At 37.0% G+C, this 13,683-nt stretch overlaps 1 protein-coding gene across 1 annotated transcript; it reads left to right on the top strand.

Annotated features, from left to right (window-relative positions):
• Positions 1-6,252: 6,252 nt before the first annotated feature.
• LOC147863649 (protease Do-like 1, chloroplastic) lies at positions 6,253-13,095 on the top strand. Its single transcript, XM_087319803.1, has 8 exons — positions 6,253-6,721; positions 8,539-8,661; positions 8,747-8,918; positions 9,599-9,636; positions 9,712-9,910; positions 12,348-12,500; positions 12,645-12,779; positions 12,858-13,095. Exons 1-8 carry the CDS (start codon positions 6,312-6,314, stop codon positions 12,924-12,926), a joined length of 1,299 nt encoding a protein of 432 aa, XP_087175929.1. The 5' UTR covers positions 6,253-6,311; the 3' UTR covers positions 12,927-13,095.
• Positions 13,096-13,683: the final 588 nt, after the last annotated feature.

Raw genomic sequence — 13,683 nt, forward strand, 5'->3', positions numbered from 1 at the left:
AGGGGGGGGGGGGGGGGGGCGTGTGTGTGTGTGTAAGCTTCTGCACTGAGCTTCGGCGGAAACGGCGATGGCGAACGTGCGTACAGGTGCAGAAGCACAGAGAGAGAGAGAGAGAGAGAGAGAGAGAGGGAGGGAGAGTGGAGAGTGGGGAGAGTGGGGGAGGGAGTATAACTCAGGATTAAGGTTAGCCTTTACCATGGTTAACTTTGGCCTTAAACCTGCTTGACCTGATACTCCCGAGCCAGCCGCCTTGCTTGCCGAACCTAGAATTCACAGCCACGTGGAGCCTCGTATATCGAGCCCCTCCCCCCCTGCCTCCTCTCATGACTTTCTTTTACACCCGAACCAAAGGAGGTACCCCCAATTTCCAAACAAAAAAAGACTCCCAAAAGACTGGTCAAGCTTGTGCTCCTTGCCTTGATCGCCTACGCCTAACCAACAATCCACAGGAAGTTCTCTCATGCATCTGTGACCGGTCATGTGTGTTGCTTAAGCTAATCCTTTCATGAGATGCCTTATGTCAATTTTCATTGAGCGGAAAAAGGAGAATAGTTTTGTGATAATCAAATGCCTCACACCCAACACATGTAACCCCCTCCCCAAAAATAAAAGGTCCTCCTCCAATGATTGGTCAAACTTGTGTTCCTTTCCTTAACCTAAGCCTAATCATGCCTGAGGTACTCAAATGTGTTTTTGTGTGTGGTCACATGTGTTTAACCTAACCCTTCCGTGAGATGCTATGCCCATGCTAGTTTATGCATATTCCCATCGAGGTGAGAAAAAAGAGAGTTGGTTTTGTGTTGTTCACGCACCTCGTCCCGCAAATTATTCATCCATTTTAGCTTGGGGTTTTTATAAGTGGATTCTTACTCCAAGGACAATGCACAAAGTGCTAAATGTGTTCCCCTTTCCCCTGATTCGTGATCAGAACTACACAAGTTACACATAGCATATACCATCATGAACTACAAATTGATGGCATGTCTTCTTTGAAAATAACAGAAAGTATTTTGGTTTCTCTTTGATGTAAATGAGGGTTTGTCAACTAGTTTCTATGTGCTCTAACCTAAGTCTTGCATGAGAACAACCATAATGTGAGGTTCATGCCAAATGTTGTTGATCTCTTTGTGAAGGAGAGAAATGAGAGTTTGTTTTGTGTTTCTTGCTTGTTTATACGCCTTCTCCAGGCTCCCCCGACCATTAGTTTAGTTTTGTGATCCTTTGTTGTAAACCTTGTGTGATATCATTAATGTGTGAGGTTGGAGCTAACATTGCTTTTTACTTAAAAATAGAGAATTTGTTTTGCTTTGTCAAACACCTTCTCGTAAGATTATCATGAATCGCAAGTTAAAGACTAGTCAAGATTTTTTGTTCACCTAACAATCTTTAGATAATAGCCTCTATGACTGCTAACAACTATTTTAACATATATATTACTATATATCTCTCATGTAAGGGTGAACTCTTCCCTTGCGAAAAACAACTATATTGTTATGGATTGAGATGTCCAAACAATAATTTTATGCTACTAATGCCCACTTAGATGTATCAATACATATACTCTTGCATTCAACTTTTGTTCATATGGATAGCCTAACTTGTTCATTAAGTTAAATAAGGATATGTTCAATTTAGTTGTTGCTTTGTCTTAAAGATTTCAACATGCAGAAATTCATCCAAGGTGGAGATGACGAAATGGCTTATCGGTGACAAATAAAGAAAACATGTTTTGCCCATTCAACACCTTTGGAGATAGTCATCAATACTTATCCAAATAGCTTGTGTTAAAAACCTCCTCATAGACAATAGACCAAGCAAAGTAATAATAGGTGAATAGGTTGGATAGAGGAACCCGATCCTGTAACCACCCTTGAGCTATGATCAAAACATAGCCAACCTACCACCAATGTCCCATACTTATGGATATTAGGACAACTAATACATTGGAAGAGGTAGCACAATTATCGTGACAAAATTGTAGCTCACACCGTTAGTGTCTCGTGAATTCCACAACATAATGTACACATAACGATAGATAAGCTTCGTTTTATATATCTTCACAAGACTTCACTCATGTTTTTGTAAATATCAGTGACCTACTCTAACTGATGTTACGTGTACATAACATTATGTATAACTTTAAGTGGATACAATACGGTGATCTGCAGGGTTCGGATGATGTTCAATGGCAATGACAAGTGACCTTTAAGAATCGATGGCAATGACTTCACTTTTTTTCGAATACAATTGCTAGTCCGAAGTGGAATTATGTCATACCTTCTTTTATGTTGGATAGTTGATAGTATTGTTTTATATATGACATTATCTATTTGATCAAATGCCTATACTAGCTTTTGTATCTTACAATAAGAAGTGAGATGAAATGTCTCCTGTTTTTTCTATGTATAGTTTTCAAGTAATATATACTAAGGTGCATCTCTACAAGCAAAAAACAAACAAACATTATGTATAACTTAAGTGCAATATATTATGTTTGGTGTGCATAGATGCAAACAATGAGAGATCTATTAATAGAGTTTTACTTCGCAATAGTTTGTGCATGGTTTAAAACATAATATTGGCATTGAAATTAAAGTGGCCAGAGGCAATATACAAAAATAGTCCAATAGTCCAATCTTTCTAGGTAAAGATAATTACATTTCGCACACCCTCAAGTTGCATTCTCTCATAAAGCTTGAGGGTTTCATCACCATTTCCATTCTCAACATATCCTTATATTAACGTATTCCATGCCTCCACAAACTTTCAACATGGAAACAAATGCTATAGCATTAGGCTGGGCACCTTCCAAGTGCATCATTTCAAAACATTCCAAAATGCTAGTGCAAGGATATGCCTTTTTCCAAGGTCAACCAAATGAGTTCCATTAGGGGAAACACTTATATTGGCTATTTGTTGTGAAATTTGAAGATTTTTTCTTAAATTTGTCTTTACAAGAGCATCAATCTCAATGTTCATCACCGAAAGAGATGTTGTTCTAGATTTATTTAATTTCCTCAAAAGGTCCAATGCACTCCACTTGTACCGCCGCCAAGAACAAATACTGTTGAAGATGTGTAGGAGAACTGTCATCTTTGGTTCAACTTCAATCTTGCCATTGTTATCCAACAAACGTAATAATTGATTAGATGTTAAACTGCCTAAGTTTTCGAGAGTTGACATGACAAAATGTCTTTCATTGTTAGTTAAAAAATAGTTGAGGCATCCTCCTTAAGCAGTCACCAATTCAGAGTAATCAACTACTTATTTGTTAGCTAATATTCTTATCATTAACAACCTGATATTTCTGTGAATGACATTGGCTTCTTGAACATGTTATGTTCATTTTAGTTCCCAAGTAGTACATCCTGGGAGTTGGATAAGAAATTGTACGAGGTGATGATGATGGACATGATGAGATGATGTTGTTCAGGGGGGGGGGGGGAGGACTTGGCCAAACCCTCGTTGATGCAAAAAAGATAGGCATATGCACCCCAACACCCTAGACATATCACAAAATGTGGGTTAGAATTTTTTTCCCTAGCTTGACGACAATGAACAGAAAGGTTAAAGTGAGAAGCATGCACACAATCCTCCAACTTAACACCATCTAGTCGACGACATTTAATTATTTACGCAACCAAAATTTATAAGTTGTTTGTCCATTCACAAAACATGTTTAAGCAAACAAATGTATAAATAATGCAAGGTGTAAGTGAATGTTGGGATGCAAGCAACTTTTAATAAATATTGTTGTGTACTTTATCAATGGTTTGTGGTTTAGAATCGAGGTTGATGTTCCATGGACACATTTCATCTAGATTATACCCGTATGGTTTAGTAGTGATATATGTTTGATTGTGTAAATATTCAGTTGATGACAGATAGGGAAGTAGTAGGCAAAATCCATTTTAAAAAAATGGATATGTTCACGCATTAAATCATTGTTTTTTCATAACCAACTTAAGAAATTTTATATCTCAAAGATATTTATAGAAAACGTTGAAAGAATCGATGTTAATTTTACCAATTGTACTGCAGAAAGTGTGTTTTTGATACCATATTTAAGGAAAAACAATTTAAAGCAAACATATTGTTTTCATCCTTGAGTTGTGAAAGTGAAATTGTTGTGCATTGTTGTTACTTTGCCGACATTGGATCATGGAAATCACATTTTTGGGAGATTTATGAAATGAAGAATCAAAGCCATTTCAATAGACTTGAAGTCATAACCTTCACTTTTAAAAGCATAAGCCAATTTGATTGGGGCACCTATGACAATGTAATTTAATTGTGACCAAAGTAGCTCATGTTCATCAATATCTCATAAATTTTGAGTGTGTGGAACCACTAAGTTTCATTTACTTTTTCTTACAAGTGTGAAGGGTCCTGCTTGAAAGTTTACTATGTGACGTTGAAAGTGATGCTCACGTGGTGCTCTGCACGCAATGCCTCGTTCTCATCTCGTCACAAAGCTTCATTAAGAAATTGGTGTATGACATAAATTTATTCATTTGTTTGAGGCTAATGTGCATTCCCTTCTTTTGGTTACTTAATATGACAAATATTAACTCATTGTTTATATGTTTTAGGTTGACCTTAAAAGTTTTTCCTTGTTTCCTATATTAAGGTTCACATGGGCGTCATCGTAATGATGTTTCATCCAAGCATTTGAATCTCGTCTTCTTGAATTGTGTTCTTCTTTGCAAGTACCCCTATAGAATGCAACCATCCATGAGTGCAAATTTACTCATGTGTGGGTGTAATCACATGGTTTGTGGAATCCAAATATTAGACTCTAGAGCAAGGAAGATGCTCTCGAGGAATGTGCCAACAACCTACAATGGTTGATAAAATTAATGAACATTATGTGTATTATCACATATCAAACTAACGATGAGCGAAAGAATAAGACATTAATGAGAGGAATGGATTAAGGGTGCTTAACCACATTGACCACCATTGACCGAAGAACAAGAGACAAACATAAAACATCATCAATGTCCCATGATATTGTGTATTACCTTAAGTTATACCTTGGTTGTTGAACAAATGGTCCAAAGAAGAGAGCTTAGCCTCGCCTTAAAGTCTCGACAATGTTTGAAGATGTTGTTATGAGGGGGGTAGCTATTCCCCTTCATATAACTCAACAATTAAGGTTGCTCGACCGCCATGTCTTCCCACGTGTCATAGGTCAAGATCTTAAGATAACTTATCTCCTCACCATTGTACCCTTAACACATTCAAATTAGATATAGAATTAGTTTGTAAGGTTGTGCATATAACACATACGCACATGCAATGATGCACAACCAAAGCACAACATGAAAAAATGCTTATAAACACCCATGAATAGATATCACTAATGTGTTAGTTGCATTTGCCGACTTGGGGTCTAAGGGGATACCAAAACACCGACACTGTAAAACATATTGGAATGTTATAGCACGGGTTCCAAGAGGATTCCTAAATATTGGCAGATTCAAAGACATTGGAGCGGTGGACTACAATCCAAGAGGATTCCACAACACACAACAAGATGTTGCTAATGTGATAACGATATCGGGAAGCAAGGTGAAGTGTCGTTGCAAGGGGCAGAAGAAGAAGATACACTTGACAAACTATATAATGTCGTTATGTATGTCATTGAACTGGAGTTGACGAGAATTCCAAAACTTGAAGACAGTTGTCACATCAAGATTTTGATAATGCAATAAAGATATTGGGAAGTATGTAACAATCGACAACGGTTCGGTTTGAACCAAACCATGATCCCGTGGCTTAATGGTTTAAACGGTTCTATTTGGTTTCAACAGTCAGAGGTTTTACCGGTTTAACGGTTATTTATTTATTAGTTATTTTTTAAATTTGTAAAAAAATTGCAAAAAGTTATTTTTAAACAATATTTCCATTTGTAGACCTTATTCTCACATTTTAGGAACATCTTTACAATTTAAAAAATTTAAAAAAAATGAAAAAGTTTAAATTTAAAAATTAAAATTTGACATAAGTTGAAAACCGAAACTGAACAACGGAACTGCGGTTTTAACGGTTTAATGGTTTGAAAATTTTTTAACGGTTCGGTTTTGTCCCTCTCAAACCGAACCGAACCGTTGCCGATTGTTAGAAGTATGCGAGAGGGAACAAAATGTGTTACCTGGGGCCGTGGCACCACCGGAACATGTACGCACCATCACTCACTCACTCACTCACTCACTCACTCACTCACTCACTGCCTATGGCTCATTGCTAAGTATGTATCCTCAAAAGCAATACTGCTTCTGATTTTGTGATCAATCACTCTTTGACTCATGGCCATGATAAGTATCCACAACTCGCCATGTCTAGGCTTGAGCCTCTGCTCACCTCGCAAATCTCTTCCTCCTCCTCTGTTCTCCCACAGAAGAAAGTATCGCAATCGCCCAGTAGCATTGTTTCCCAACCATTCCCAAACCTCCACAGAGATGTCTCCTCCCTCTCCGAAAGAAGATATCCTCCGCAGATTCTTTGAGAACAGAATAGGACATGTTATACTCTCGAAGAAGCTCTTTGTTGCCGCCGCTTCCTTGGCTTTGTCTTTTTCTTTACTTGGATCTGGGGTGGATTCATACGCCCTTGTTTCATCCACCTCTCGACGATTGCAAAGTGATGAAGTCGCTACAGTGAAGCTCTTCCGAGAGAACACGCCGTCAGTGGTCTATATCACAAACTTAGCTGTCAGGTATGTATATTTCTTTGATTCAATGCGAGGGCTTATTTTCTATACAGTATGCATTTTATCATCATTGATATGTAGCTATTTTTTTCTTGAATTGACGTGACAACTTGTTTTTCACAATGGGTTTGTGGTACTTGGGATTGTGTTTGTTTATTAGTTGTCGAAATGCATTAAATAATAGGAAATGTCGCAAAAACAAATTTGCAGGAATTTAAGAGGTGATGTAATAAGAAATGCTGAGGAAATACCACAAATTTATAGGACTGCAAGAGAATACCAAAGATTTATAGAACTTAAGAGAGAAAATACCAAGAATTTATATAACTGCAAGAGAGAAAAGACAACAATTTGATGGAAATTTAGTAGAAGATTTAACAGGAAACTCAAGAGAATACCAAAAATAATAGAGATTAGTAGAATATAATGTGAAATGTTGAGAAAACATCACAAATTGTTAGGAATTTACTGTGTATTTTTGTTGGATAACCCCATCTATGCAGATAGAGATAATGTGTGATGTCCCATTGTGTGTTCGATGAAGATATGTATAAGCAGTAAGGGAACTAAGAAGATATCTTATTGGCTATATTTTGAGTGAGAATTTGAACTGGAAAGTCACAGAGGACTTCATAATTTATAGTGTGAATTGACGTTCTTTTGGATGAAACATGAAGGGGAACACCAATGTTTCTGCGATAGCCCCTGCCATTATGTTGTAAATAAGACATGAACGCTTTCATTTGGATCAGGTGATTTCTACTCCTTCCCTAGGTGTACTTGACACTTGATCTATTGGAGTGTGGGTTGAAGATATGAATGCTGGTCCTTGAGACTTGATTATATATGCAAGTTCTGTGTGGGTTGATGGTATGGGATGCCAGTCCTTGAGCCAAGGATTAGCTCATACTCGACTGGCGCCTGTGCTAGTTCAGTGTGGGTGAGCTTATATTGGTTCTATGTCTGGGAGAAAAGTGTGATGCCCATCCTTAAGGTTGCCTATTGCGAATTTGTCTGGGTCACATCATGCGTATGCCAGCCATGGGTAGAGAAACCATTTTCATGCGGTGCTTGTATGGCTTGGTCTCTAGAATAATGAATAACTGGCTAAGGAACTTATGTGAATATATTATATGACTGTATTTGTCAGCCCTTGATAACCATGACTACTTTATAGTATTTGTATATGTGTTCATTTTACATCTTATTATTATTTTTATATTTTTTATTAAGGATTTCACTGCTGCTGGGCAACACAAGTTGTAAACAGGGTTTTTGGTCTTGTACATCACAGTGGTATCTTGTAACAAACATTTCTTTCATCTTTCCCTGGTTTCAAGCAGGAAAAAAAGCATGCTGAAAGAAAAGTCCAAACATGCCATCAAGGCTACCCTGCAGAGTGGGACTTGTTACCAACTAGTGCGAACTCCCTTTAGCTAATTCTACCCTTTACTGGCTTAGGAGCTTTGCGGATTTCTGAAGGATGTGGTAGTATTTCTAGTACCAACAGGGTTCACTAGAAATGCTTAGAGTAAGATACATCTGTAACTCCCAAATACACTCCATCACTTTGCTAGGCATACACCAGATCAAAAACCCCCATGCCATTTATAAGGTCCATGTCGTTATTGCTGCCACATGCATTGCTGGTAAACTAGTTATCTCATGCTATATCTCAGGAAAAGGAGATTTACAAAACAGCAATATTGCTGCAACATTTCGAGTGACTATGACATACCATCACTGTTTGTCTATGGGAATTATTTCAAACTGATATGTTTGTTCAGTGAAACATAGATTCTCAATTCTTTTTGCTTATGCAGACGAGATGCGTTTACCTTGGATGTCATGGAAGTGCCACAAGGTTCTGGATCAGGTTTTCTATGGGACAAAGATGGGCATGTTGTGACAAACTACCATGTTATCAGAGGGGCGTCTGATCTTAGGTATACTCTAATATCTAGAACCTATAGCAATCCGTACCCTTCTGATAATACATACCATATTAATCTATTTATGTCCAATTGTCAGAGTGACATTAGGAGACCAATCAGTGTATGAAGCAGCTGTTGTTGGCTATGATGAAGATAAAGATGTTGCAGTATTGCATATTGATGCGCCTAAAGACAAACTTAGGCCAATTCCAGTTGGAACCTCAGGCGATCTTTTAGTTGGGCAGAAAGTATACGCCATTGGAAATCCGGTAGGTAAGTTGATTCAATGCCACTGTTTGAAGCATGGGCAGTTATTGCCGCACTGCTTGATTTTACGAAACTTACAAGTGACCATTGTATATGGTTTCCAAGTTCCAACTTCTAATTCAAACGAGAGTAATCTTGGATAATTTAGAATGTTGACGTGATCTGTTGTTCTTTTAAGAATTTAATGGACATAAATGCATGTTATTTCATATATTATTTAGATAGATATTGTACACGTTGTGTGAATTTTGGAATGGAATCAAATGTTTATATGCTGTAGATTATCTCTATTGTATTTTCTATGCAAATTTGACGACAGGTGCATTTAATATACCGATATGAATTGTTTTAATGGATAGGAAATTTGATGAACAATGAATTCAAGCATATGTAAAATCCATAAAAAACAGGCATTACATGAGGGAAAAACATATTAGAATATAGTCAAGTTAGTTTAAAGCTGGATATCCTTTAGGGTGGTGAGTTTTGGCTGTCATAGAAATACTCAATGGTAAACACTAAAAACCCTTGAAGAAATGTGCCATAGTATGAAAGTACGTATTCACTCTTTTTTCAGATTGGCTTGTAGGATGCTTAATGACAATCATGAGGCTGGAACATTATTTTTTCAGCACTTCACCTATTTCATATTTTGCTCAAGAGTGTTGTCGATGTTTTACAGTTTGGGCTGGATCATACACTGACAACAGGAGTGATTAGGTATGACTATTGCTTGTTCCTTCTTTCCTCCTATGATATGCTTGCATATGTTAACACTTCCTAATATAATGGCAGTGGCTTAAGGAGAGAAATTAGCTCAGCTGCTACCGGACGACCCATTCAGGATGTGATACAGACAGATGCAGCTATCAATCCTGGAAATAGTGGAGGCCCCCTTCTCGATAGCTCTGGATATTTAATTGGAATCAATACTGCAATATATTCTCCATCTGGTGCATCTTCTGGTGTCGGCTTTTCTATTCCGGTGGATACGGTAGGAGAGACATGTTTATGACTGGGACATACATTGCTTCACTGTGTTTGTGTAATCTATAGAAATATATTACATTATGTAAATGTCAATACTCTTTCCTTGACTAGCAAAAATATGCATCTTAGCTATAGTGTTTAGTATAACTCAATTTGCATCAGCCTTATAGTTTTAACCCTCATTTGGGATAAGCTCGTTTATTTGGCTTCTGTTCACCTCCTGCCTCCTCTCTCCGAGAAATAGGAGTGTACTACTCAATCTGAGCAACATCAAATAAACAAAAAATAAGTCAATAGAAGGATGGAGGTGAATCACAAGCAAAGGGACATCGTAATTTTAAAATTATGATATCCGAAAACCTAGCAACATCACAAACTGAAGAGAATGCATATGGAACATTCTCATGGCATAACTGATGGACAACATTGGTTATAAGAGTTTCACTTGATAATGTACAATCTATGAGATCCCAATTCAGATTGCACTACTCACTCTGAGCAACATCAAATAAAAAATATAAGTTTGAAACTCTTTGAGGCCATAAGGAGCAGATTGTTCGAGCCCACCATCTAGATGAGCTCAGTTTTAAGCATTCAGGTTGGGCTCTCTCTATTGTTGGGTTATAAGATATTATGCCAGTTGTGACACTGTTCACCCGGCCGTTATATATTTTTCGCTTCACAATGGTAGCTCCTTCCTCATGATCCTTTTGACAACTTTCATGTTTATAGGTGCACTTTGACCTTGCAATTCACATGCTGATTCAAGCATAAAACCTGATTTTTGGACATCTACATATGTGAAGATCCAACAAACATCATTCGGTTCGAGAGTGTCAAAACCAAACCATTTAAAAAATTTGAAACTTGAACCGAACCAAACCATATAAACCGAAACTGTTTGAATTAAAACCGTTTAAATCAAACTGCTACAAAAAATCCAAACCGTTAAAACTGCGGTTTCATGATTTGGTTTCGGTTTTCAAGTTAGGTCAAAATTCAAATTTAAAATTTTAAAGTTTTAAATATTTTTCATGATTTTAAATTATAATTTTTCAAAAATTTAAAGATTTTTCGTAAAATGTGAGAATTAGGCTTAAAAATGAAAAGGTTGTTAAAAAAAATCAACTGGCAACTGTAAACCATCAAACTGTTTAAACCGAACTGAACTGAACCGTTCGCTCCAAACCGAAACTGAACCGTTAAAAAAAACTTAAACCTGAACTGAACCGTTGCCGATTTTTATTGATAATATGAGCTCTTGTTGTGTAGGGTAGAGCCCATAGAAAGATGATATATTACTGCTCTGTTGAATTCCTCAAAACCTACACAATGTCATGAGCTAAACTCATGCAAACTATTGAGGTACCAAAGGATATGCGGTGGGGGTTTATGCATTGTATGAGTTGGAGTATCAGTATCAAATAAGATGACCAACACCCTTAGTGTGAAACATGTACCCAGTCGTATTGGGTAATGAGTTGGGTAGAGTCATACGTGTACTTCCATATGAAGATAATATCTTGACCGCAGACTCCCTAAAGGGCTTAAAAAACATCTTGAGGCTCTACTTGCATTGTGAACTTACAAAGAAGCCAGAAGCAATAATCCAGAATCATCACATGACATGTCTAAGATCTGATCCCTTTCTCTTCTATGTAAGTCATAACTTTTGTGGGACAGCATTGCAGACTGTGCTCTGTGAGATCTCCGAACTAATCCTGCAAGCTGCTAATCAATACATGTCTTTTGATATGCTGCATGTTTAATTTTATATTAAGGCGTATCTTTTAAACTCTGGATCAAGTGCTGACTTCTATTTGGATTGTCTGTGTAAGTGGCAATTGACACATACACTGCCTCCTGGTTGACAATTCTGTTGTAAAGATATTATCTGTTTTCTCCTTGAGTCAGAATGTCATGTACTTTCTTTTGAAAGGTGAGATAAAGCCCCTAATTATTTTTTATTATAAAGACTAAGCCAATGATTTGCATCTTGTTAGGGTACATGTATATATGGCGTCAAAAACTCTGCCAGACAAAGATATACCCTGAAAGATTCCTATAGTATTGAATATGCAACTTATTCCATATTGTCATAGTATTGAATGGTAATAGACCAATGATTTTTGCCGTAAAGCCAGATATATAATATGTACATAGACATATATACATATGCATCATTGGAACTGGAGGTTTGAGTCAAACCTGACGAGAATGTGGAAAAGCGAACAATAGTATGTGCATGTGGTTTGACTTGAATATGCTGAGAATGTGAACTAGTTAATAGCAGCATGTGCATGTTCACTTACAATGTATCATTTTTCAGAAATGATGTGATTGTTAACATTCCTCTACAGATTTGACAAGTAATCATAGTAATATGATCACTAATAATAGTCTGAAAGTTACTATGCAAAAAAAAAACATATACATTTCAGGTCAGTGGCATTGTTGATCAAATTATCAAGTATGGGAAAGTGACTCGGCCAGTGCTCGGGATTTCATTTGCACCAGAACAGTCTGTGGAACAACTTGGTGTCAGTGGTGTGCTTGTACTTGATGCTCCGCCATCCGGACCGGCTGGAAAAGCAGTATGGATTTTTTTGGTTTTGCCTTTAGCATGGATAAATGCTTACGAAAACTTAGTTAAAATCCCTGCTTTTACTGTTACCATGCATAGATATCGAGGAGAATTTACTTAATGGTAGCTCCTTTCCACTGTCTCACTGCTTCAGGGACTAAGACCTACCACTCGGGATGAATTTGGACGCCTTGTATTGGGTGACATTATTACTTCTTTGAATGGACAGAAGGTCACCAATGGAAGTGACCTGTACAAAATCTTGGATCGTTGTAAAATTGGGGACACGGTAAATTTCTTTAACTGAAAAGTCTAAACTCTAAGTCCTAAACTCTAAATCCTAAACTCATGCTAATGTTTTTTATAGGTTACAGTTGAGGTGCTGCGGGGTGATAAGAAAGTCGATGTTCCCGTGACTCTTGAACCTCGAGACTAACACCTTGATAATGTTTTTTCTATTTGTGGATATGGAAATGAAGATATAATCCTATAATTGATATGGTGTGTAAATTGCAAGCCTCCAAGCTGGACTCAAACGTCAATTCACAATTCAATGTCTCCCAGAATGATTAATTAAAGTTCATCTATCTCTTTGGTTTGGTTTAGAGGTGCTCAACCAACATGAAAAGGAAAATATCCACATCAAATATGCTATGAAATCAAGCAAATGCTACAAGTTTATTTTTCGCTTGTATGGCTATTATTTCGATGATGGGAACAGAGGTAATCCTTGCACTTTGTTATGCAATCAATGACTACTAAATTGGAAATTAGCTGCCTCATGTCTGAACTATCTAATGTTTCCTCAATTCTCTCCTCAAGCATTTACGTAATCCCTGCTTTTGAAGGCTACCAAATCAAAGAAAAATATCCTATTTTTGAAATTATCATGTCTCATCAGTTCTTTACCATAGAATGTTTTTGAAGGTAACCAAACCAAAGGGGAGATATCAAATTTAGTGTCGACTAGAAAGCCATATCAAAAAATTGTGGGATATGTACAAATAATTCTTTATCAATGCAGAAATGTTAGTGTTTGATAAAATCCTCTGTTGTAATGGAAATGCCATTTGCCTTGCATTTTTCTTATAGCTCAAATAATTTCTTGCTGCTTGAATTATGCCAATCAATATTATAGGACTAACAATTTCTCTATTTTATTGTATCACAATCTACAAAATACATGCAGAAAA

This window comes from Azolla caroliniana, unplaced genomic scaffold (genome assembly GCF_043228905.1).
Source record: "Azolla caroliniana isolate FFs.n. ecotype wild unplaced genomic scaffold, voAzoCaro1.0.p SCAF_5, whole genome shotgun sequence".
Taxonomy (NCBI): Eukaryota; Viridiplantae; Streptophyta; class Polypodiopsida; order Salviniales; family Salviniaceae; genus Azolla; species Azolla caroliniana.

Excerpts from the sequence above, each read along its gene's own strand:
- LOC147863649 (XM_087319803.1), top strand. The coding sequence starts at position 6,312 with ATGGCCATGATAAGTATCCACAACTCGCCATGTCTAGGCTTGAGCCTC. Across the intron at positions 8,919-9,598 it reads TATACGCCATTGGAAATCCG|TTTGGGCTGGATCATACACT; the intron begins GTAGGTAAGTTG and ends GATGTTTTACAG. Across the intron at positions 12,780-12,857 it reads GTTGTAAAATTGGGGACACG|GTTACAGTTGAGGTGCTGCG; the intron begins GTAAATTTCTTT and ends TGTTTTTTATAG.